At 42.4% G+C, this 27,379-nt stretch overlaps 1 protein-coding gene across 1 annotated transcript; it reads right to left on the minus strand.

Moving 5' to 3' along the window:
* Positions 1 to 15,921: 15,921 nt before the first annotated feature.
* LOC311082170 (uncharacterized protein) lies at positions 15,922 to 22,843 on the minus strand (the record flags this gene model as incomplete). The annotated part of the gene is made up of 12 exons (XM_084112909.1): positions 15,922 to 16,584; positions 16,869 to 17,058; positions 17,134 to 17,334; positions 18,188 to 18,411; positions 18,517 to 18,809; positions 19,513 to 19,605; positions 19,907 to 20,045; positions 20,714 to 20,806; positions 21,032 to 21,092; positions 21,313 to 21,738; positions 22,059 to 22,133; positions 22,727 to 22,843. 12 exons carry the CDS (start codon positions 22,841 to 22,843, stop codon positions 16,277 to 16,279), a joined length of 2,220 nt encoding a protein of 739 aa, XP_083969035.1. The 3' UTR covers positions 15,922 to 16,276.
* Between the last annotated feature and the right edge of the window lie 4,536 nt (positions 22,844 to 27,379).

The raw sequence follows: 27,379 nt of genomic DNA on the forward strand, positions 1-27,379 counted from the left end.
CTCAGGCATGTACTGGCCATCGGGACTACCGGGAGATTCCCGGTGGGCCGACATGCTTTTTAGGCCGATACATTTCTTCTTCTTTTTTTGTCTTAACGGCCCATAAAACTCGCTGGCCCATTCATTTTGTTTTGTTTTGCTTCATTGACAGCACTGGGTTAGTGCCAGTGTAATGCATATTGGTCAAAAAAAGTCAGCATTAGTTTTTTTTCTTACAGACCGGTCCATGAAACGAGTAGATCAGCGGCCCATTGGTTCTTTTCTTGATTGACACTGGACTGGCCCAATCACATCTTTAAACACCTCCCCCTTTGGGCTCTGACCGAGCGTGCAGTGTGTATCTGTCAGAATAGTCTGAGAGATGGAGAAGAAACGCAAGGAATACAGGCCCTTCAAGCAGACGCTGTAAATGTGTCAAAATAACAGATATGTTTTCAGCAGCAGCAGGACCTTCACCAGCTTCAGTGGCTGATGAGGATAGTGAGGAGGATCAGTAGAGAGATGAGAAAGTGTAGAGCCTGCAGTGAGCAGAACTACTTTCAAAACACTTAGGCTATGTCACGAGTGTAGGAATCCATTACCCATTATGCCCTTGAACCCCCCTAGAAGGCCCAAGGTCCACACACCACAGATTTACCAAAAATCCATGTGAGAAACACTGGTATTGCTATGCCAATGCAGCTTATAGCTTGTTTTAGGATTCATCACTGTGGAGTCTAATTGTATTAAAGCTGCCGTCGGCAACCCTGGAAGATTGAGTGGACTTAGACAAAATTTTGAATGTTTACAACTCTCATGCCCCTCCCCCACTATCAACTAATACCCTCCCATCGAGTTTGTGAGGGTCAGTGCGTGTGCACCAGATTTTCTGTGAACGCGCCTGTCTCATCAGCATCGATCAACACCATGGAGTACTCATAAAGTAAATGGTTGATAAAGCACAATTACCTGTCGAGAAGAAATGTTGCAAGCTCTGACCTCCTAGCTCTTGAGGTTAACAGAGGAATTGGAATCTTTTCCGCCATCACTCTTCGTTACTGCGCGAACTTCAGGCGTGTGCATGTGATTGTAACGTGTGCGAGGGGGGAGTGGGATCTGTGGCGTGTGCACGACCTGTGATTGACGGTCAGATCTCACACCCCCCTGCGCTGATTGGACCCGATGATCCGGGAGCGGTGGATTTTTGCAAAACAAATAACACGTTCCAGGTGGAGTTAGAAGCTCAGGTTTTTTTCTAAAACCACCTTATTTATGTTGTTCTGTCGGATTATAGTGTCGATTTCACTGAATATGATCAAAAAAATGTTGCCGACGGCAGCTTTAATAAATGACAATTCTGTACTTATTTCATCTGTTAACTCTCACTCGTTCCTACTCACTCACTACATGCCATTAGTGGTTTTAAGGAATAGGACTTGGTATACATATTCAAGGACGTGCAAAGATGGGTGGTGTTTATGATCATATGTAGTGGGCCAGTCTGGGCCAAAATGTCAGGGCCGATTTTTTATCCCAGTCCAGCCCTGGCTGTGCAGCTGCACTGCGTTTTAAATTAAAGGCTTCAATATTTTCGAGAAAAGGAGTTTTCCCACTGCGTATAGCTACGAAATAGTGAACGTTCTTGAAAGGGAAACTGCAGTACATGCTTAGAATGAACAGCGTTATCGTTCATTGGGTTTGGATGCTAATATAGTCACCATTATAGTTATTGTTCTTGGTGTGAATGGGCTTTAAATAGGTTTCACTTTATTTTGATGGTCCCTTTAACACATTCAGCTGTCTATAAGTAACATTGCACCTACATGTCTACTAACACTCATTAGAGTATTAATAGAGTATTAGTAGACTGGTAGGGTTAGGGTTAGAATAAGTTGACATGTAGTTGTAAAGTTACTTATAGTCAGTAGAGCTTCTGTTGGAGGAGCATCACAATAAAGAGTTTGCAGATATTAAGCAGAGCGTCTACTAATGCTCTAATGAGAGTTAGTTGACATGTAGTTGCAAAGTTACTTATAGTCAACAGAATGTTCAAAAGGGACCATCAAAATAAAGTGTTTACATTACTTTAGTTGGTTCAACTTTCTATTTTCAATGACAAATCAGCCATTGAAAATAGAAATAGAAACTAAGCCATTACTTCTTTATTAAAAGCCTATTCTGACCTCTGCGAGAGTGTTCAGATGAAGTGGACGGATGTCCATCATCTGGGTTCTGCTTCGCCCTCGTCCAAACCTCCTGACCAGCCGTCTGAGAGAAAGCAGCTCTCCTGGATCTGGAGTGGTCTGAGGATGGAATATTTCACACATCACATAATTAGTAATCTTTTAATAATAATAATCAATAATAATCAATGTCTGTGGTCAATTACAAATTTTTACTTCAGTTACTCAAATTTAAAAGTTTATTTCACATGCAAGGAATCAAATAAATGTGATCAAATGGGTTCTTCACATTAATGTAGTCAGTCATTGTACAACATCATACCATAAACCATAAATGAAAAATTAATTAACACTCACCTCCTCTTTCACCCATCATGTAAGCCATCGACATCCTCCTGCAAACTGCAATAAAAACAATACAAAATACAACACAAAATACAATACAATAAAATACAAATCTCCTCAGAAATACTCCCCTAAAAATAAATAATAAATAATAATAAATAAATAAAAAATAACCTTCTAAAATAAGAAAAGAATAATCAAATAAAAGTATTCTCGGAAATTATATGACGCTTTCAAAAATATAACTCTATATAAAGGATATATCCTCCGATGTCCTTCTAGAATAAAAGTCTCCTCTCAGAAATCCAGAAAACAGCTTCAAAGTCTCAAGATTTGCACAGAAAATTCTCTGCAAAAGTCTGTTAATTCGCCTCGTCTCTCAACCAACAGACAGCGATCGGTTCGAGTGTAAATAATATACATGCAGATTGCAGAATTCATAAAACGCGTCGCTATAGCAACTAAAATTCAAATCACTCATATGCACGCACAGATAGCGATCGGTTCAAGTGTTAATATCGGCAGAATTCATAACGCGTCGCTACAGCAACTAAGATTTTAAAACACTATGCACATACAGACAACGATCGGTTCTAGTGTAAATATATATGCAGTGTCACGTTTTGGGTTTGTTCTTGTCATGTTTCTGTGTCATGTCTTGTTTCCATGTCTGTCATGTGATTCCCTGTTTGTCATGTGATCCTGCCATGTCTTGTCATTGGTTAATTGTCTGATCATTGTTCACAGGTGTCCCTTGTTTTGTCATTAGTCTGTGTATTTAAGCCCTCATGTTTGCCATGTGTCTTTGTCAAGTATTGTTTCCTGTAGTTCTGCTGTAGTGTAAGTTTCATGTTCATGCCACGGTTTTTGTTTTCATGCCACGTCATGTTTTTGTTTCATGTTTTGTTTTGTTTCAATAAACTGCACTTGGGTTCTCATTTACAACTTGCCTCCAGTGGATCCCTTATTACATGCAGTCAGAATTCATAACCTTCATAACGTGTCGCTATAGCAACTAAAATTCGAATCACTTGCATACGCATGCACGCGCACACGAATCTGATTTATTAAATAGTTACATATTTAATGTTGACGTTTTCTTTAATATGAGATTCATTCTTTCATACCAGTTTTATTATTAAAATCCGTGGAAAATGTGCACAAAAAGGCACAAGGGAGAATAAATCGGACATCATCTTAAACTGTCTAGATTAATTCAATTTGCCCATTTCCGCATAACCATCAAGGCCAATCAGCTTTCAGTATCACTAATGCGTCATCAAACCGGTTAGTTGTAGTGGTGAAGACATCCAAATTATTGTTGAATTCTCTATTAAAATTGTTCACAATTGCTACCCAGTTAACTAAACTTGCTAAATTTTCTCTGCAAGTGAACGCCGTCTTGTGGTGCCATCTCAAAGAGGCACAAAATCACTTTCACGGACCTTCACCTGGACTGTTCCCTGCATAGCACTTGCATATTGTTGTCCTATTGTTAGTTTAACTGCTTCTATTGTTCTCATTTGTAAGTCGCTTTGGATAAAAGCATCTGCTAAATGAATAAATGTAAATGTATTAATAGTTTTCCCTGCATGTGTTCCTTTTGTCATTAGTTTGAACAGACAATCATGTGTTTTGGGACTGTGTGAATTGCAAAGTATTTTGGGTGGACTTTTCAAACTTTGTTAAAAGGTATCTATCTGTATCTTATTTTTTAGATACTAGTACCTATTACTAGATACTAGTATTTATTCAATATATACTAGTACTTATTAATTAGATACTAGTAGCCTATGGGGCGCCGTTTGTAAAGCGGCTCACGCTGAAAATAACAGCAACATTTTGTCACATTTAGCTTCAAACTATGTTTAAAAAACTGGTATGAGTTTTTGACGGTCACTTTTTAGCACATTTAAAAACAATATTTGTCAACTTAGGAATATTTTAAATAGTTAAATCTAAATGTTAAATCTAAATCTAAATGTTAAATCTAAATCTAAATGTTAAATCTAAATGTTAAATCTAAATGTTAAATCTAAATCTAAATGTTAAATCTAAATGTTAAATCTAAATCTAAATGTTAAATCTAAATGTTAAATCTAAATGTTAAATCTAAATCTAAATGTTAAATCTAAATGTTAAATGTAAATCTAAATGTTAAATCTAAATGTTAAATCTAAATGTTGAATCTAAATGTTAAATCTAAATCTAAATGTTAAATCTAAATGTTTAATCTAAATCTAAATGTTGAATCTAAATGTTAAATATAAATCTAAATGTTAAATCTAAATGTTAAATCTAAATCTAAATGTTAAATCTAAATGTTAAATCTAAATCTAAATGTTGAATCTAAATGTTAAAGCTAAATCTAAATCTAAATGTTGAATCTAAATGTTTCGGGGGAAACTAAATATTTAACTAATATGCAAATTAAAAATGCCGGTAACCGGAAGTGCCAAAATAAAAGCTCGAGGAGGTCAGTGTGTGTTTATAGCATGGTTTATAGTGTCAAATAACGAATAAAAACCATCTCATCCGAGGAAGTGGACTCTTGGACATGGATTATCATGATAATAACTACCTAAAATAATAAACACGTTTGGATTTGAAGAGTAGGCTAGTGTCACTTCTATGAAAAGTGCGGGACTTATGACTTGTAGCCATAATAGCCAGCCACGAGGGGGCTCACTTTGACTGAATGTCAACTCATCACTCTCTGTCAACTCATCACTCTCTGTCATGTTCGCCCCGGACCAGGTACGTCGTTCAAAATGTCCAACGAAACGGCGTTAGCCGAGAGCATCGGCAGAGCCGTCCTGGCGGCTATTCAAAATGTTTCTAACGTTACAACGACAGCAACCGCCTCAGGGCCTCCACAGGCCACCTCGGTAAGTATGTTTTCCAAATCACGTATAGCATTCGGTTCTTGTCACGGCTAACTTAACTAAACTAGCAAACGGTAGCCAGTAGAGATTTGCTACTAGCACCAAATGCGCTTTATGTGTAACGTTAGCACATTTGTTTTCTATAAAGCGTAAAACTCACACCGGTTAAGTGACGCAGTGGGATGAACTCATGAGTAAATGTGAGTTTACGATTATGTGAAGATGTTCTGAGCAGCAAAGCATAAATTATATAATTTAACGTTAGCGTTTCAGCTAACGGAGGCTGTTTGTCACCCCTCAGGCCCACAAATGATACTGTAAAGTCAGACATCTCACCTTGGCTTAAGTTACCTGCTGGCCTTTACTCACAAGATAAAACTGTTCTCTGCTTTGCTAGAGAGAGAGAGAAATGCTGGTGGAGGACAGAGGCAGTCACAATGATAAAGACATTTAATTTAATGTTAATTTAATGTGAATAAGGCACCACAGTTAAGAGTGCATACTGTAAAAAAGCATAAAATGTATCTCTTTGTTTCCTTTGCCAATCTCAACCCTGGTTTTTGACTGCTGGACATATAAACACTAAAAACACATGAAATATAATGTTGCTAATATTTTGCTAATGTCTTTTCAGACTCCCACCACCTACAATTACACACCGCCTGGGCCAGCCACACCCACCACCTCCACTGGGACATCATACCGCTCGGTATACTTTCATACTCATGTAACCTAGCTAGCTGTTTGTTGGTTTTTTTAATTTGTGTGGTGTAATGTTTCGGCATTAGTTCCAATCATGGTGGCATATTTTACACAACACTAACATGTGACAAGATAACGTCTTTGGTATTTTGTTTATATTTTAAAACTTCTCAGGGCTCCAGCACCAGCGCTTCCATACCTTCGCCAGCAACAGACTTTGCTCCAGTGACCTGTCTGTCAGTAAGTATTAATATTCATGTTCATATTTGTTTGATTTATTTCTCATTTACTTTTCAGTAACCTCTCATATTTTGATTGTCCATTTTGTTTACACATTCCTTAAATAAATGTACAGTACAATCTATAATTTTCTTCAGGCAGAAAGATATTGAGTGGATGTGAATGCTCATCTGTTATAATGTCTATAATTCTCTCTTGAATAACCCTTGTTTGTTATAGAAACATGCCAAATGTCATATTCTTTGGTGTGTTCTAGAATGACTACCAAGGAAGACACCAGATTTCCAAAGAGGAGCTTGAACATGTTCTTTCACTGAAAACGTACTCGGTTACTAACGTAACCTCGGTTCTCTCTAGAAGAGGGAACGAGTACTGCGTTCGTAGAACGCTGCGGGAAAAGTCTCTTTTCACGAAATACTGAAGCAAAATTATCCTTAATTTTCATATTTGTAAAACGCATTGCGGCAGTGCACAGCCATGGCGAGACGGCTCGCTCACTCATTGGCTGTTCTGCGGCAACTGCATGAGCCTATCGAGCGAGGGCTGATGCAACATCAGACCAATGAGAGTGCTTCGCGCGCTCCTCGTCACATCCCGCCGAAACGGGTGTGGCCATCCCCTATAAAAGGAGCTCGAGTAGGCTGATTCAACTGGTTTTCATCGCCGAAGCGAACCAGAGCGAACCGCGCGCACGGCAGGGAACGCAGTACTCGTTCCCTCTTCTAGAGAGAACCGAGGTTACGTTAGTAACCGAGTACGTTCTCTTACGAGAGTTCTCTCGTACTGCGTTCGTAGAACGCTGCGGGAACCACTTGTAAGACGCCGTGCGTGCTGGGATGAGAAAACACCGACCACTGGAAGCTAGTCCAGGTATACAGTGCATAATCACCCGGTAGACTTCGGAGAGTCTGGAGGGGGGGGGGGGGGACAACCACCCTCAGATAGCTGCGTCCTAAGACGCGATATAACATCACATAGGCAGGGGGAGGCCTGGCTAATGTGGGAAATGTGGGTCTTACGTAATTTCGCCCAAATGGATGCGCCCTTAAGCGCGATACAGCGTCACATAGGCAGGGAGAGCCTGGCTGATGTGGGAAATGTGGGACTTACACACTTTCGCCCAAATAGGTGCGTTCTAGACGCGATATAACATCACATAGGCAGGAGGGAGCCTGGCTAATGTGGGAAAAACATGGGTCTTACACAATTCTGTCCAGAAAACTTCGGCGGCGCTGTGCGTCTACGATATCAGTGCCGTGTTTAGACAGCTGACTCGAATACACCGAAAATACTTGGCTTGCAAGTGCGGTGAAGTCTTCGGTGGCGCTGTGCGCCTGCGAAATCAGTGTCCTGGTTAGACAGCTGATTCGGCTAAACCGAAAACAACCTGGCCTGCAGGGCGGGAACTTCTAGGTTGTAGAACCTTATGAATGTAGACGGCGAGGCCCAGCCCGCCGCCGTACATATTTCCTGTAAGGAAATCCCGCTAGACCAGGCCCACGATGAGGCAACGCCTCTCGTGGAATGCGCTCTAATGCCCAAGGGGCACTGAAGGCCCTTGGTGGTATAAGCCATTGTTATGGCGTCAACCACCCACCTGGACAGGCTCTGTTTCGAAACAGCCGTTCCCTTGGAACGTCCACTGAACGAGACAAAGAGCTGCTCCGTCTGTCTGAAGGCAGCGGAGCGGGACACATAAGCTCTTAAAGCCCTAACGGGGCAAAGACAGCTCGAGTCCCCTTCCTCGTTTGATCCCGGCAGGGCAGACAGGGAAATAACCTGAGCCCTAAACGGAGTGTTGAGGGATTTCGGCACGTAGCCGTGCCTAGGTTTGAGTATGACTTTGGAGTCATTGGGCCCAAACTCCAAGCACGTTGGACTCACAGAGAGCGCGTGCAGATCGCCTATGCGCTTCACCGAAGCGAGGGCCATCAAAAACACCGTTTTGAAAGACAGATGTTTGAGGCTGACAGATTGGATAGGCTCAAAGGGGGGACCTTTCATGGCTGCCAAGACCGTAGAAAGGTCCCACACCGGGACTGAGGGAGGTCTGGGGGGATTCAGCCTCCTAGCTCCCCTGAGGAAGCGGATGACTAAATCGTTCCTTCCCAGTGACTGGCCTGGCGTTGCTGTCGAGCACGCTGCGATAGCCGCCACATAGACTTTGAGCGTGGAAGGGGATCTGCCCTTGTCCAACAGCTCTTGTAGGAAGGAGAGAACCTCCGTCACCTCACAATCGAGGGGTGACAGGCCCCGAGCTGTACACCAGCTGGAGAAAACCGACCACTTCGAGGCATAAAGCCGCCTGGTGGAAGGCGCTCTAGCCTGAGTGATGGTGTTCAGCACTCCATCCGTGAGACTAACGGGTAACCGTTGAGCGTCCACGCATGAAGGGACCACAGCTCTGGGTGTGGGTGCCAAATCGAGCCCCTGGCCTGCGAGAGGAGATCTCTCCTCAATGGCACTGGCCATGGAGCGGAGTCTGCTAACTGCATCAGGACTGGAAACCAGGCTTGGTTGTCCCAGAACGGTGCTATAAGCAGTACTGGGCATTTCACTTCCCTGACTCGCTCCAGCACCTGAGGTAGGAGGGAGACTGGGGGAAACGCATATAGCGGGCAGTGCGGCCACTTGTGGGACAGTGCGCTGTCGTTCTTCGAAAAGAACACGGGGCAATGAGCGTTTTCTGGGGACGCGAATAGGTCCACCTCCGCCCTGCCGAATCTCTGCCACAACAGCCGGACTGTTTGTGGGTGTAGAGACCATTCGCCCGTGGGAACGTTGTTCCTGGACAGCCTGTCTGGACCCAGGTTGAGTGTCCCGGGCACATGCACCGCTCTCAGCGAGCGCAGGTTGCGCTGAGCCCATATTAGGAGGCGCTCGGCCAGCCTGAAAAGGGAACTGGATCCGAGACCGCCCTGGCGATTTATGTAGGACACCACGGCCGTGTTGTCCGAGCGGACTACGACGTGTTGGTCCTTGATGTGGGGACAAAAGCGCGTCAGCGCGTTGTGAACTGCTAGCATTTCCAGGCAGTTGATATGCTGGAGCTTTTCTCGTTCTGACCAAAGGCCAAAGAACGGCCTGCCCTCGAGCAGCGCTCCCCATCCCGAGGTGGATGCGTCCGTAGACACCACTTTCACTCTCGAGGAAGTCCCCAGGCTTACACCTGAACGGTACCAATCGCCCGCCGCCCATGGTCTCAGGGCTGCTGCGCAGTCTTGATCGACTTTGAGGCGCAATCGGCTGAGTGCCCACGCTCCGCGTGGCACTCGCGCTTTCAACCAGAACTGCAGAGGGCGCATGCGAAGCAGGCCCAGCTGGAGAACTGATGATGCTGAGGCCATGAGGCCCAGCATCCTCTGAAACCGTTTGAGCGGGATAATCGCACCGCAGCGGAAGGACCTCGCTGCGTGCTGTATGCGCAGCGCGCGCTGTTGCGACAGCTGCGCCGTCATAGAACGAGAGTCCAGAACGATGCCCAGAAACGATATAGTTTGGCTGGGGTTCAGGGAGCTCTTCGTCCAATTGATCATGATACCAAGATTCTCGAGGTGATCGAGTAACATGGTTCTGTGCTCCACGAGCTGAGATCGTGATTGAGCTATGATCAGCCAGTCGTCCAAATAGTTCAGCACTCGCATGCCCCTGAGTCTGAGGGGAGCGAGCGCTGCGTCCATGCACTTCGTAAATGTACGGGGTGCCAGGGACAAGCCGAATGGCAGGACTGTATACTGGTATGCCCGACCCTCGAAGGCGAATCTCAAGAATCGCCTGTGGCGTGACGCTATCTGTATTTGAAAATACGCGTCCTTTAGATCTATCGACATAAACCAGTCTTCTCGGCGAATGTGCGCGAGGATTTTGCTGGTCGTGAGCATTTTGAAACTGCGTTTCACTAAAGCTCTGTTTAGTCGTCTTAGATCTAGTATGGGTCTGATACCACCGTCCTTTTTGGGGACTAGGAAGTATCTGCTGTATAGCCCCCCTTCGCTTTGAGCTTGGGATACATGTTGTATCGCCCCTTTGCTCAACAGTTTTGATATTTCGGCGCGAAGTAGGTGTGCTACTTCTGAATTCACCGTAGTTTCGACGCGCGCTGTGAAGCGTGGAGGGCGTCGACAAAACTGTAGCGAGAAGCCTCTCTTTATAATGTCTAGCACCCAGTCCGAAACCCCTGGAAGCGCGGCCCATGCGTCTGCATGGCCGGCTAGGGGTTGGATGCGAAGCGCGCTCTGTTCGCTGTGCGACGGCGGCGCTTCGGGGTGCGCTAGCATAGGCGTTACGCCTGAGACATTTGAGGCGGGGAGCGCGCGTAATACAGCGGGCAAAACGCTCATCCTCGACCGCGCTACAGTGTTTATCTGAGCGGGGGAGGTCTGAGAAGGTCTCATGCAGCCTACAAGTGAACGTGGGCGGGGACCGGGCACGTTTACTGCTTTGGCCGCGCCGTCTGCTTGAACAGAGCGGGCGCGCACAGGTCCCGTTTTTACAGGGAGCCTGTGGCTTGCCAGACATAGTGTTTGTGGGCACTGGGAAGTGGGCACTTTGACTATGTTTGGGGCGCGATCGAACTGCGTCGATCTTATGAGTACGGGCCCTGTGTGCAGGGCTGTGCTTGTGTGTAGAGATGGGCACAGAGAAGTGGGCATCAACACTACATTTATAGCACCATCGGCCATGGCCGGGACACCAGAAAATACACTCTTTTCGGGATTTATCTGGGTAGCCGTAAAAACGGCTTTTGTGTGCAGGCAAGCGGGCAGCTGTGCGGGCTTGTGCTCTGCTGAGAACGCTGAAGCAGTCGCAATTCCTGGGACTGAGACAGCGGTGCGCTTTGGTGAGGGCCCGGTCGCAACGGGGCTTACACACCTGCGCTTTCCTAGGCGTGCTAGGATTTCTTTGGGGCTTCCGGCTTCAACACAACCCTTGGTCGCGGCCCGCGGTGAGTGGGGCGGCGGCTAGTAGAGCGAGAGCGAGGGCGTGAGCTGCGCTGCTGTCGCTGTGAGGGGGCGGCCGAAGGCGGGGGCTGAGGCTGTGAGCTCCGAGGGGCCTGTTTCTCACGGCCCGCTGCAGAACTGGGGCGCTTCGGCAGGAAGTGCTTGAACGCCTGTGACGCTTTTTGGGCTTCGGAAAATCTCTCCACGAGCTCGGAGAGAGAAGATCCAAAAAGGCCAGCGGAGGATAGCGGGGCGTCGAGGAACGCGTTGCGCTCTGCATCAGCCATCTCCGTGAGCGTCAGCCACAAATGCCTCTTGGCTACGGTAGCGGAAGCCATACAGCGTCCCATGGCTTGTGCTGCAGCCTTGGTAGCGCGGAGGGAAAGATCCGACGCGCTTCTCAGGTCCGCGATGCAGATAGCTTCAGGTCCTATCTCGTCCAGTTTGCGGAGGAGATCGCCTTGGAAAACCTGAAGCGTGGCCATGGTGTGGAGAGCCGATGCCGCCTGCCCAGCGGCGGAGAAGATCCGCGCGAGCATCGACGACGTCATGCGGCAGGCTTTTGACGGCAGCGCAGGCTTAGTCCGCCGTCCAGCAGAGGGCGGGCAAAGGTGGGCTGCTATCGCCTGTTCCACCGGCGGCAGAGTGAGGTAGCCTCGGTCCTGAGCATTATCCAGGGAGGAAAATGCTGGGGATACAGACGAACGTGTTCGTGCAGAAAAGGGAGCGTTCCAGGCCTTCGCCACTTCTTCATGAAGCTCAGGAAGAAACGGAGCGGGCTTAGACACAGGAGAAGTGCGCTCACCAGGGAGGAAGCTACCATCAAGCCGGGTGCGCGAGGGGAGTTCCGGTGCAGACCACTCGAGGCCGAGGCTCGCCGCGGCCAACGCGAGTACTCGCATGAGCTCCCTCTCGATGCTAGCTCTAGCCGACGGCTTTCGGGCAGGAGGCGTGAGATCCGCAGAGCTCGCCCAGTCTTCACTGCCTGAAGCTAGCAGAGAGCAGGAATCCTTTTCGACCGACTCGACTTCAGAAACAACTTCCTCAGATGAAGCGGCGGCAGACTGCGGGCGCTGAGCATCAGGAAGTGCTTCGGGGGAAGCCGGTGAAGCTGGCGGGCGAGCCGGCGAGCTTTGTCGGGAAGAGGTGGGTTCCGGGGCCCGCTGCGAGCGGCGCTTCTTACGGCGCGGCACCGCGGCGGGGGGCGCAGGCTCGGAGAACTGTGCCAGGCGAGTCCGCAGAGTCACCATCGGCAAAAGCTCGCAGTGAGGGCAGCCGCCGTCAGCGAGCGCGAGCGCTGCGTGATCTTCGCCCAGACAGGAGACGCAAATAACATGGCGGTCTCCCTCGGTGAGCGGGGCTCGGCACGAGCCACAGGATGGCATCTTGAAAAAGACGCGGCTCTTTTAGGGGTGAGTGTTCGGGGAACACTGCACACACACACACAGAACAGAGCAGATAAAGGATATGAAGCGCCGGAAAGCGCAGCAGGTACGGCAGTAGAAGGCGGCGAAGGCCAGCGGCTTCAAGGGCTCGTCCCGCTGAAAAGCTTGCCTCGACGACGCTTGCTTCTCCGTGATCCAGCGATGCGTGAGCTTCGCTGAAGAGATGAAAATCAGTTGAATCAGCCTACTCGAGCTCCTTTTATAGGGGATGGCCACACCCGTTTCGGCGGGATGTGACGAGGAGCGCGCGAAGCACTCTCATTGGTCTGATGTTGCATCAGCCCTCGCTCGATAGGCTCATGCAGTTGCCGCAGAACAGCCAATGAGTGAGCGAGCCGTCTCGCCATGGCTGTGCACTGCCGCAATGCGTTTTACAAATATGAAAATTAAGGATAATTTTGCTTCAGTATTTCGTGAAAAGAGACTTTTCCCGCAGCGTTCTACGAACGCAGTACGAGAGAACTCTCGTAAGAGAACCACCTTTACAGAAGCAGCATCTATTCTTTCAATCTCAAGGCCAACTTTCTACAAGTTACTGCAAGACTATAATATCCCAACGTCGAAATATAAGAGCATCAGTGATCAACAGTTGGATCTTGAAGTGTCACAAATAAAAACTGAACACCCAAATGTTGGAGAAGTGATGCTTATGGGGCATCTCCGCTCCAAAAACATTGTGGTTCAAAGACAGCGTGTAAGAGATTCACTGCGAAGGATGGACCCAATTGGTGTCCTAGCCAGGAGAAGAACAGCAATAGCTCGGCGAGTATACTCTGTCCCACATCCAAATTTTATATGGCATGTAGACGGAAATCATAAGTTGATTAGGTGGAAATTGGTTGTTCATGGTGCCATAGACGGTTACAGTAGGATGTTGATGTTTCTTCACTGCTCCAACAATAATCGTGCTGAAACTGTAAGAGACCTCTTTACTTCAGCTGTTGGACAGTTTGGCAGACCACTGCACATCAGGACTGATCACGGAGGAGAGAACGTTCAGATTTGGGAGGACATGCATGCGAGCAGGGGGGAAGGCTCTGTCTTAACAGGAAGTTCTGTACATAATCAGAGAATCGAGCGTTTTAACCGAGACTTGAACAAAAACTGCAGCCATATTTATGCACCCATTTTTTATGAACTGGAATCCCTGGGTATCCTAGACATAGACAATGCAACAGACCTATTTTGTCTCCATTATGTCTTTCTACCCAGAATCAACCGCACTTTGGAGGAATTTAAAGCTGGATTTAACAATCACTCTATATCATCTGAAGGAAATAGAACACCAGTTCAGCTTTTTACTCTGGACAATGATTTGCCTCATTTTCACAACCCAGAACTCTCAACAGCAGGGGTAGTTTTCTGTTCCTCACCAAACTCTCAAAGAGGATTTTCCCCATTGAATGACAGGGATTTGCAAGAACTGAATAATGCCATTAACCCTCTTCAAAATGACAACAACAATGGCAAAACATTGTTTCAGAGAACACAACAGTTTATTTTTGATAAACTTGTAAATGTGTGATCTCAGCATAACATGGACAACTGGGTAACATTAGCCTTATTGCACTTTCAAAAGTACACTGTGAAACAAATATTGATGTTTTGTTGTGCTTCTTAAACTACAAGATTTAAAGCCTCTTGCCAGCATATAGATCAGGGATGGGCAACTTCGGTCCTGGAGGGCCACTGTCCTACAGAGTTTAGCTCCAACCCTGAAAAAAATCACCTGCCTGTAATTTTCTAGTAATCCTGAGGACCTTGATTAGCTTGTTCAGGTGTTTGATTAGGGTTGAAGCTAAACTCTTTAGGACAGTGGCCCTCCAGGACCGAAGTTGCCCATCCCTGATATAGATGTTTGAAAATGACATGATGGCACATAGTTGATGTCAGTGTTAAAAAGGCTACAGACGCACTTTTGCATCTGTTAGTTTTCTGTCAAGTCAAAAGCAATGGTACTGTGGATAAATACAAGATGACTCATGTGAAAGAACAGTGCAATACTTTTCAGGGCTCTACAGATGTATTGATACATAACTGTCTTACACTACATTGTTTCTAATTTTTAAAGTACCTAAATATGTAAAGTAAAAGTACTCCGTGAAGTAAAACGATACCTGTCAGTGTTTTATAAGATCTTATAATATACATACATAACTATTGTATCTTTATTATGTATCTCTGAGAAGATGGCTGTTCATAAGGTAAGAAAAAAACATTTGTGCATTTTGCAGCTAATCCAAAAGGTTTTGTAAAGTGCTTGAGGAGTAGGAATAGAAGGATTTTTTTTCAACACATCGACAAATACAATCTTCAGTTTATCACAAAACATTCAACATCAATAAATCTGAATATACATGGCTTTTAATGGTGAGGAGGGGAATTAAAAATTGTAATCTAAAAAGTATTTCAAATTTCTACGGAAGTACCTTGCTTGAGTAAATGTACATAGTTTATTCCTTCACTACTGTTTCAGTATAAAAAACTCATTTTTAAAAAACACACACATCACAAGGTTAAAGTAACTACATTAGTGATTTATTACTCTGATGACTGATTTCATATCCTTCCCATCATACAGTACAACATCTTAAAGTATAAAGAAGGGTCAGATACAGTCCTCACAGAGGTAAACACTTTTTGTAATGAACATCCAAAAACAGGAATAGAGTTTTTAACAATCAAAACCCATATTAGTGATTTATTACTCTGATGACAGATTCCATAGCCTTCCCATCATACAGTACAACATCTTAAAGTATAAAGAAGGGTCAGATACAGTCCTCACAGAGGTAAACACTTTTTGTAATTGTTAATGAACATCCAAAAACAGGAACAGAGTTTTTAACAATCAGAAACCACAGCTGATAGCTCTATCAATCCTTTTATACTAATATGTACAGCCAAACCTTAAAGGGATAGTTCAGTTTAAAATACAAATTCTGTCATCCTTTACTCACCCTCATGTTGTTTCAACCCTGTATGACTTTCTTTCTTCTGCTGCACATAAAGGAAGATATTTAGAATAATGTCAGTAACCAAACAGTTAACTGGAACCATTGACTTACATAGTATTTTTTTCCCTACTATGGAAGTCAATGGGATCAGTTAACTGTCTGGTTACTGACATTATTCTAAATATCTTCCTTTGAGTTCAGCAGAAGAAAGAAATCCATAGAGGTTTGAAACAACTTGAGGGTGAGTAAATGATGACAGAATTTTAATTTTAAAGTGAACTATCCCTTTAAGTCCTTAAACTATAATGAACTCAAAGGGGCTAAGGTTGTACACTCTTGTTCAAGTACAGCTACTGAATTGTTTTTTTTTTCACTAGGCTATACTGATTGCATATGGCTGGCTGTTGATTTACAGAAATACATCACAATGATGCATTTTTATTGCAAATGAGCTCTTAACAGAAAATTTGATTAACTGATTTCAGTAAATTTATAGTAGATTTACAGTATAAATCAAAACTAGGACAGTACACTTATGCTTCAGTTATGCTTGCAAAAAATAAGCCTTGTACTTTTAATGGTAGCTGTTAAACATCTCGTTTAAATGGTGCTGAATAAAGATCCATTCATTAGTGCTACTAGGAAGCAATAGTTAAATTCATCATCATCAGCCATTGTTTTTGCATTTACAAAAAGGTGAAGCTCATTTGCACAAGTGTGCGCAATGGGAAGATGTTTTTTTTCATCATGAATAAACATTAATTTAGGAGATGGATGAAAGCCAATGGCTGGGACTTTGCTGCTACCTGTAGCAAACGCCAGGATGTGACCAGGGCTCAAAGTCTTCAAGAATGCCTCCTCATCGTTGGTTAGAGTCCTGTCCCCATATGTGTCTCTCAGCTCTTTATCTAAAAGCAAAGGGAAACCAGTGTTGACTTGGAGACTTGAAAATACTTAGGTTTAAGAAAGCCTGAATCAATGAATAATTGAGTGACTAATGGATTACTGTATAGGTATTTTGGTGAAAAAGCCATTTTATTCTGAAAAGCAATCAGATAACAACTGTATTCTTGTTTGTGGTACATAAACATTAGATAGGCACAGCTTCTTGAGTTGTAAAGAATAAAATTAATCTGTAAATTTCCTGGATTGCCTTATTGTATAATATACTGAACTACAAATACATATTTACTTTCAACACATTGGAGAAACTCCCTAAATTTGACCACCATCAACTCCTCCTTAGCTCTTCTGTTGCTCCCCAGTACGGAGTAGCTTGGTTTGAGAATACCAGCTACAAAATCAGCTTCTTGACCTTTGTCCTCTCCTGGTATGTCAAGCAGCACACGCAAGCTGGGGTTCTCTCTCAGGAGTGATAAAACCTGAAAATTCAATGCCATAAATGAAAGGCCATAAAGATAAACAAAGATGATACAGAACTGTGAGGTAAATCTTACTCCATAGTGGGACAAGCCATCAATTAGTTGATCAAGGCAGCTCTGCCGTTGCACAACAGTGTGGTATAGCACTGCATTTTTCACAAACACATCTCTGTCGGCCATGGTGACAATGAGTGGAAGCCCCTCTACTTGATATCGCCATGAGTCACAGCAGCTGACTGCTTTCTCCAAATCATCCTGCAAGGTTGCATGTTGAACCTAAATATTACAGATCAAATGTTATTTTCTCAAATTACTGCATTTAACCAACATTTACAGAAGTACTATGTAGACAGAAGTACAATGTAGTGCATTTCACTTAAAGGGTTAGTTCACCCAACAATGAAAATTATGTCATTAATGACTCACCCTCATGTCGTTCCAAGCCCGTAAGACCTCCGTTCATCTTCGCAACACAGTTTAAGATATTTCAGATTTAGTCCGAGAGCTTTCTGTTCCTCCATTGAAAATGTATGTAAAGGTCCATGTCCATAAAGGCAATAAAGACATCAAAGTATTGACGTACAACACAGACGCGCTACACTATTACACTACTAGAACTCACTCTAGGCCCAGAGAGAAGGAAATGAATAGTGGAATAAAGTCATTATTTTTGTTGTTTTTTTGCGCACAAAAAGTATTTCTCGCTTGATAAACTTAAGATTGAGCCACTGTAGTCACTTGGACTACTTTGATGATGTCTTTATTAGCTTTCTGGACATAGACAGTATACCGTACATTCATTTTCAATGGAGTGACTGAAAGCTCTCGGACTAAATCTGAAATATCTTAAACTGTGTTGCAAAGATGAACGAAGGTCTTACGGGCTTGGAACGACATGAGGGTGAGTCATTAATGACATAATTTTCATTGTTGGGTGAACTAACCCTTTAATAGTTACTTACCTATGACAAGAAAAGTTTGAATTTTTATTTACTTATTTGGTAATATGAAAACAAATTTATTTTGATAATGCATTCCACCAAAATAAAAGTAACTGTACTGCTGTGGAATACTCAAAAAAAGCGAAGGCTTACTACAATAGTCTTCAGATCAGAACATTGTGCATTACCTTATTGAGGTCCTCCCTTAAATCAGGGTCACCTATATCATCAGGTGACACATGAACTTGTAGAATGTCCCCAGACACAATGTAGTCCACTACACTCGGGGACAGGAATGCAGGTGGTTCACCCCCTTGCACTATTATTGTAGACATCATCCTGCCAATGGTTCGATACACTCCATTTTGCAAGTGGAGCATGTTCAGTCTTGGTATGCATCCATTTGGTGTGCCTGAAAGATTAAATAAATTAAGCAGCACATTCTGTATTATTTTCTCTGGCATTTACAAACCAATATTTGTGGTCAGGTAGCCACAAAATATATTATATAAAAAACCTTCAAAAGCTCCACTGTCCTGGAAGATAGCCTTCACTAGTAAACGGAAAAACTCTCGTCTTGGACCCCCAAGGTCAGCAGCATCTTCCACAGCATCATGTTCATCGCTTGTAAATATGACATAGAGCTTATCACAGCTTTCTGCAAAACTGGGTCTCTTAAACACACGTAAGGCTGTGGTCCAAACATTGGCTCGACTGATATAGATCTGTCTTGTTCCCGATGTAATAACTCTCTCACTGTGAGCTTGTAGAAGACCTGCAATTTCTTCTTTGCTCAGCATTTCAGATGACCTATATTAAAAAAAACAATGACAAAGATAAACAGACCTTTGACTATCTGTGCATTTACTCCACTATCACCTTCAGTGCACAATGATATAACTGTTCGATGTTGAGTTTGCGATGTTTACACTGGTGTAAACAAGATATTTACCGTAATAAAAAATGATTTGTAACTTGTAAAGTTTTTCTTTCTTCAAAGCAGAGACCAGTGAGACAGTTGGGATCGCGTTCATCAGAAGTTATTCTTTATTGAGAACTCCTCTGTACGCGGCTGTAGGACTTCCAACATGATCTGACTGAGGGAACTTTACATGGTATCTTATAGGCCATTCAGTGGGCTGTCCTTAAAGGTGCTGAACTTACACACAGCCTTTAGGGATGACTGCTGAATCTAATCATCTAAAGACAATAGAGGCAATTACCCCCAACTGAGATAATGGTACCCCCAAATTGTATAAACAACACATGGTCACGAGAACTAAGACTATTGTAACATTCACACATAGTTCAACTCTTAGTAGAAAGATCAAAGACTAACAAAACCCCTTCAAAGGAAACTGTTAAATCTAATCAGTAAATGGATGCCCTCATGTTCACCTTGAATGCCCAATACAGTATAGTTCACCTTAGTTTTTTATGTGATGTTATGTAGGGAAATAGGATCAGCACATCTAAAAACATATTCTTAAATTTTAATCCTTCAAACTCTTACTTTAAAGTATTAACAGCAGGTCCATCACACTCTTCTAGTAGACTACGCTGAATTGCCTCTTCAAGAGCCTCATCTTCCTCCAGATAAACAGGGCTGAGCAAACGGAGATAAACAGGGACAGCAGAAAATTCAGCAGAAACCAGAGAGAGAGAGAGAGAGAGAGAGAGAGAGAGAGAGAGAGAGAGAGAGAGAGAGAGAGAGAGAGAGAGAGAGAGAGAGAGAGAGAGAGAGAGAGAGAGAGAGAGAGAGAGAGAGAGAGAGAGAGAGAGAGAGAGAGAGAGAGAGAGAGAGAGAGAGAGAGAGAGAGAGAGAGAGACTTTTATCAGAGGTTCATAATGTAAACGGACCAACATCTACACTGCTGTATTTCTGTGAAGCCCAAACAGTATCTTACACAAATTCTGCCACATTATAAGGAAACACTTGTCTCAGGTCCTCTGCCTGGCCCTGACTTTCACTTTCTTGAGTGCTGCTCTCTGTCTCCTGACATCTGGCCTCACTTTCCCTCTGTGATGAAGGCACTGTACTCAGCCCTGCATAAAGAAAAGGAGGGTCAAAGGGAAATATTTTTGTAATGATGTTAATCTCATTTTATCTAAGTGCAACTTAACACTAATTCCATCTTTACGTGTTTTCCTTTAAAATAAATTTAAAAGGCAGCCTTTAATGATTTAGGGTGAAGCAAAACTGAATAAGATGAGCTAGGTTTGAGAGTCGCCTCTCCGTCAGTCTACACTTCTTATAATGACTTGTAGGTAGATGAATCAAGACATCCAATTCAAATACAGTTTACAGGTTGCTTACAGTGATCCATTTGAGGCTGACTTTTAAATACAAGAACTGGTGCTTACATTCTGTCAGGTTTGCTTTTGCTAAGCTTTGGTCACACTACAGGACTTTCAAAGTCTTAAGATCACTGTACTGTTCACACTACACGCCTGTCTTGTACTCAGCAGTGTTGTGGTCTGCACACTTCATGACTGAGCGGTGGTGAACCAACTCCACATTCTGAGCCAGTGCCTTGGTCAAGGGCACTGACCGGATAATCTAAATGTGTCCGTTTTTGATGGTGCAGGAAACCCACACAAACATGGGAGAACATGCAAACTCCACACAGAAAGGACCAGGGCTGGACCAGGGTTTGAATACAGTTACCATACAGCCCATAGAAAATATAATATAAACAAGTGCTTTAACCTACTTCTTTGACGTGATGGACTTTCTTCAAGTCTGTCATTTTCACTCCCTTGACTGATGAGCTCACTTTCACTTGAGGAAGGTGACACTGTATGAACTAAATGACATGTTATGGACAAAAGAAGGGAAAATATATATCAGTAATGGGAAACAAAGCACTTAACATTTTTAATTAATTACCCATATCTGAATTTTGGGATGAGCAGAATTAGAACAAATTTTTTTTTTTATAAATGAATGATAAACCCATTGCTGTGAGAAAATAACTGTTGACTGTGCCTACAACCTGTTGCGAAACAACATTTCAAATTCTCACACCCACCTCTCCTTCTCCGGCCCACAGGTCTTTCAAAGTCACTATCGGAGAGATCCTCAGGTTCCTCCTGGAGAAAAAAGTATGTCATGTGTGATATATAATACATCAAGCCAGTGGTAGTTAAGTATTTAACACTAAGTTAACCTAAAAAAGGGATGTTATTTATGTAAAGAAGCAGAATAAGCAACATACATATTTTTACTTCTAATACATTGAATGTTGCCAATAACTGAAACTCTGTACTGTCATATATAAACACATAAACATGTCACATATAAACTGTGTACCTGTACAGGTTTGCATATTAATGCCATTATATAGAGACAAGTGGCTGAACTAATCGAGGCAACTTCTTTTCCACCCCACAGAAAACTGCTTGAGACGTTTGGTTTCATTAGTCTTTTGCATCCCTTGACTGTACTCAAATACTCAAATGGGAATGACTGGCCCATAGACAATGCAAACGTTCTTCTGAAAATGGCAGTCATTTCTTCTCTAAGTTGTGCTTCAGACCAGTCAGATGTAAAAGAGATCTTCCCAATAAGGCCATCTCGTGCAAAATTTGCTCTGGAGTCTCCCCTTGGAATGCGGAATGTTGATGCTGACGAAAAAGGCAAGCACACAACATCTCTTGTATAGTGTTTGCAGGCTTTGTTTTTTCTGACAAAACGTGAGTGTGTAGCAGTCCTTTGATGAACTGATGGAAAGGGAACCTGAAATCAATGAAAACACAGACACCTGTGCATTACAAGAGAGCAATACGTTTTTAGTTCATTATGAATGCAAACTGTAGAATGTAGATGCAAACCAACTAACTGATAGTATCATCAACCCACCATGGGGTCTCTATACGATTGATCGATTACCAGGTGGTTCATTAACCTTTTTTTGTCAATAAGTAATTTATTAAATCAAAACACTGGTGTTGTGTAAAATATGCCACCATGATTGGAACTAATGCCGAAACATTACACCACACAAATTAAAAAAACCAACAAACAGCTAGCTAGGTTACATGAGTATGAAAGTATACCGAGCGGTATGATGTCCCAGTGGAGGTGGTGGGTGTGGCTGGCCCAGGCGGTGTGTAATTGTAGGTGGTGGGAGTCTGAAAAGACATTAGCAAAATATTAGCAACATTCAAAAACCAGGGTTGAGATTGGCAAAGGAAACAAAGAGATACATTTTATGCTTTTTTACAGTATGCACTCTTAACTGTGGTGCCTTATTCACATTAAATTAACATTAAATTAAATGTCTTTATCATTGTGACTGCCTCTGTCCTCCACCAGCATTTCTCTCTCTCTCTAGCAAAGCAGAGAACAGTTTTATCTTGTGAGTAAAGGCCAGCAGGTAACTTAAGCCAAGGTGAGATGTCTGACTTTACAGTATCATTTGTGGGCCTGAGGGGTGACAAACAGCCTCCGTTAGCTGAAACGCTAACGTTAAATTATATAATTTATGCTTTGCTGCTCAGAACATCTTCACATAATCGTAAACTCACATTTACTCATGAGTTCATCCCACTGCGTCACTTAACCGGTGTGAGTTTTACGCTTTATAGAAAACAAATGTGCTAACGTTACACATAAAGCGCATTTGGTGCTAGTAGCAAATCTCTACTGGCTACCGTTTGCTAGTTTAGTTAAGTTAGCCGTGACAAGAACCGAATGCTATACGTGATTTGGAAAACATACTTACCGAGGTGGCCTGTGGAGGCCCTGAGGCGGTTGCTGTCGTTGTAACGTTAGAAACATTTTGAATAGCCGCCAGGACGGCTCTGCCGATGCTCTCGGCTAACGCCGTTTCGTTGGACATTTTGAACGACGTACCTGGTCCGGGGCGAACATGACAGAGAGTGATGAGTTGACAGAGAGTGATGAGTTGACATTCAGTCAAAGTGAGCCCCCTCGTGGCTGGCTATTATGGCTACAAGTCATAAGTCCCGCACTTTTCATAGAAGTGACACTAGCCTACTCTTCAAATCCAAACGTGTTTATTATTTTAGGTAGTTATTATCATGATAATCCATGTCCAAGAGTCCACTTCCTCGGATGAGATGGTTTTTATTCGTTATTTGACACTATAAACCATGCTATAAACACACACTGACCTCCTCGAGCTTTTATTTTGGCACTTCCGGTTACCGGCATTTTTAATTTGCATATTAGTTAAATATTTAGTTTCCCCCGAAACATTTAGATTCAACATTTAGATTTAGATTTAGCTTTAACATTTAGATTCAACATTTAGATTTAGATTTAACATTTAGATTTAACATTTAGATTTAGATTTAACATTTAGATTTAACATTTAGATTTATATTTAACATTTAGATTCAACATTTAGATTTAGATTAAACATTTAGATTTAACATTTAGATTTAGATTTAACATTTAGATTCAACATTTAGATTTAACATTTAGATTTAACATTTAGATTTACATTTAACATTTAGATTTAACATTTAGATTTAGATTTAACATTTAGATTTAACATTTAGATTTAACATTTAGATTTAGATTTAACATTTAGATTTAACATTTAGATTTAGATTTAACATTTAGATTTAACATTTAGATTTAACATTTAGATTTAGATTTAACATTTAGATTTAGCATTTAGATTTAACTATTTAAAATATTCCTAAGTTGACAAATATTGTTTTTAAATGTGCTAAAAAGTGACCGTCAAAAACTCATACCAGTTTTTTAAACATAGTTTGAAGCTAAATGTGACAAAATGTTGCTGTTATTTTCAGCGTGAGCCGCTTTACAAACGGCGCCCCATAGTAGCCTACTTATTCATTAGATACTAGTACCTATTAATTAGATACTAGTACTTATTCATTAGCTACTAGTACTTATTCAATAGATACTAGTACTTATTTATTAGACACTAGTATCTTTTGTAATTGTTACTAGTAACTATTCTTATTTTACTAATCACAGCTGCTTTTTTACTCGTCTTATGTTAGGACTAGTCAGAATGGCCACTGGAGAGTTCAATTAAAAATCTTACTAGTAAAATAAAAAATCTTACTAGTAACATTTGGAATAAATACTAGTATCTAATAAATAGGTACTAGTATCTGAATAAGTACTAGTATCTATTGAATAAGTACTAGTAGCTAATGAATAAGTAGCCTACTAGTATATATTTAATGGGTACTAGTATCTAATGACTTAGTACTATTGAATAAATACTAGTATCTAGTACTAGTATCTAATATATATGTACTAGTCACAATTGGAATACACACTAGTCAGAACTGAATAATTGATATCTGAATGACAGATCCCCATAGAAGTCAATTAGCCTGGCTAACGTCAGACCAAGTCTCATTTGAGACTTGGTCTGGGAACCACGTGTTCATTTTCTCGTATTTGAGGTGTGGTTTACGAATGTCCAGAGCCGTTTATTGGGCGCTATGAATGTCTATCAAATGCGCGCTTCAATTATACCAGATGACGTATGTAGAGTGACAGATATTCAACGAAGAAGACGACGATGGAAAAAGACGATGGGTCAAAGATTTATTTGTACACGATGGCGTTTAGCGAATATTACCGTTTGTGCAAGATAAACATGAGGGTAGAAGGTAACGTCGAGTCTGATATAAACAAACTGCTTCGGTGTCGTCATCGCTGCTCCCTCCCCGTTCTGTGATTGGTTCCCTTTTTCAGGGGAAAATCTGGTCCATGGTGTCCAGACTGCCTAGCAGCGTGAATAAAATCGCGCTGCGAGCAAGGCAGTATGGGGAAACCCAGGCTAGAAGTCAATGGCAAAAAAATTCATTTGTTACTAGTAACAAAAGAATAGTTACTAGTCACTATTGTAATAAGTACTAGTATCTAATGAATAAGTACTAGTATCCAATGAATAAGTACTAGTAACTAATGAATAAGCACTAGTATCTAATAAATAAGAACTAGTACCAATTTAATAGGCACTAGAATCTAATGAATAACTACTAGTATCTTTTAAAAAGGTAGCCTACTAGTAGGCTATCTAAAGAATAGGCACTAGTATCTAATGAATAAGCACTAGTACTTAATGGAATCGATACTAGTGTCTAAAAAATAAGTACTAGTAGCATGAAAATAGAGACTAGTGGGTTTTAAAGATTAAATGTTAAAACGGCTTGTCATACACAGCTAGCACAATGCAAAGCTGTCTAGCGTGCTGATTGGCTGGGCTGAGGGAACTGCACGAACCTATGGCGAAGCGGTGAGGAAGCGTGATCCTATCAGGACGATTCCTGCGTCGCACATGCCGAAGCGCGCCACAACAATGGTCATATAATGGTACATGCACTTTTACAAGTTGATTGTACTGAAATGTGTGTTGATACGCTGGAGCAGAATGGCGTCTAAGCGATTGTGGTGTTCTGTTCTTGGGTGTAATAACGAACACAGCAGTCATTATGATGTCCCTAAACCCGAACCGCTGAGGACGCAGTGGCTGAGTTTTGTATTCAAAGGGCAGATTCCCCACGATCTGCGTCAGTACTTTCATGTTTGCGCGAATCATTTCTCACCAGACTGCTTTATAAACGAGGGTCAGTATAAAGCTGGTTTTGCTAAGAAGCTGCTCCTGAAAAAAGGATCAGTACCAACTATTCGTGTTCCTGCTGCACCTCCCGAAAAAGTGAGTGTAACGTTTCACTTTTATTAACCTTTATATTAATCTTTGCAAATCGCTAGCACGCGTTACGATGAATGCGGCTAAGGTTTACACTCAGGGTACATTACGGCATGTTTTCTATGTATGACGTTCTCAAAATAATTAATAATCCCACGTTTATAATGAACAACGCGTTATGGTTATTGTGTTATTACAAACTGTGTACGCAGGTGTTAAAGTTAACGTGGTAATACTACACTAAGCTTACTTTTGTAGATGGTTTATAACGGTGTCTGTTACTGATTAAGAAGTAATGTAAAAAAAACAGTTATAACTGCATGAAGATGAATGGTAACACAATACCTGCAAAATACTGTTTACATCCTGCAAATGCATATGATTCAAGACTATAAATACTCTAATTGATGTTTTTCAATATTACGCCGGAATAAGTTATGTTATCTGATCACTTAATTGCTTTTGTATAGGCAAGCACATCTGAAAAATTGGACATGGTGCAACATGTGGCCAGCCAAAAGAAACTGTGCACAGTTGGCACCCAGACCCAGCTCTCAATGAAAACTGTACTTCCGCAATACAAAAGCACAGGTTTGCTGATCCAGATCTTATATAGTGTGAAGTCAAATATTCATTTTTTGTGGTATTGTCATTAATTATATATATATATATATATATATATATATATATGTAGCAGGGCGCGGAAATCGGAGGAGATCGACTAGTGACTACGCCACCCTGGAATCTTGCCAGGGACAATACAATGGAATTTCTGCTTTAAGACAACACAGGTTCGTTCACAGTAAAGTGGCAGGAGACGTGGATACAAAAATATATATAAATTTTATTCAAAATAAATACTTTGTATAAGATTCACAAGACACAATCAACAACACATAGACAACAATGTCACTATTCAACAAGACACACACCGAGCGACCTGAGAAGTCAGCGAACAAGGAGCCGAGGCAGAGCAGGGGATAAAGAGCACATAAGGTCTCCACGGCAAGTCACCTGGCCCGTACACCTGTGCGCACACACACTCACACACAAGTACACACGCCACTCATGACACAGCACTCGTGAGAAAGACCACCACCAGCAATCCGCCCCTGCTTTACGCACTCAGCTCCTGTAACGACAGAATGAAGTTACACAGAGAATTGTCACAGTTGAAACGCACTCAGAATTGTCAGTTGAAACACACTCAGAATTGTCACAGTTGAAACACACTCAGAATTGTCACAGTTGAAACACACTCAGAATTGTCACAGTTGAAACACACTCAGAATTGTCACAGTTGAAACACTCAGAATTGTCAGTTGAAACACTCAGAATTGTCACTTTACAGAGACAACGAATGGAATAGGGGTGTTCACACTTTTCAATTTAAACCTTACAGATTTGAAATCAAAATACAAAAAAATAACTAATACAAAAGAAAAAGATATAAACCACAAACACACACGCATACACACACACGTAATACACAAACACAAAATACAACGATGTCCGTCCAATTGGGGCGGTCACTCGGTCGCCATCCAGAGTGGCGTACGAGTTTCCTGCGGCTGGCAGTTTATTGAGGTTGTTCCTCCTCTGTCAAAGTTTGGAGTGAGAAGTACGGCCAGTATGAATGTTTACACCTCAATATGGAAGTGCTTAGTTTCCGCTGGCACACGCTGTCCTCCCGATCGACTGGACGAGCCC

The sequence above is a fragment of the Abramis brama genome (genome assembly GCF_963993115.1).
Source record: "Abramis brama genome assembly, chromosome: 4".
Taxonomy (NCBI): Eukaryota; Metazoa; Chordata; class Actinopteri; order Cypriniformes; family Leuciscidae; genus Abramis; species Abramis brama.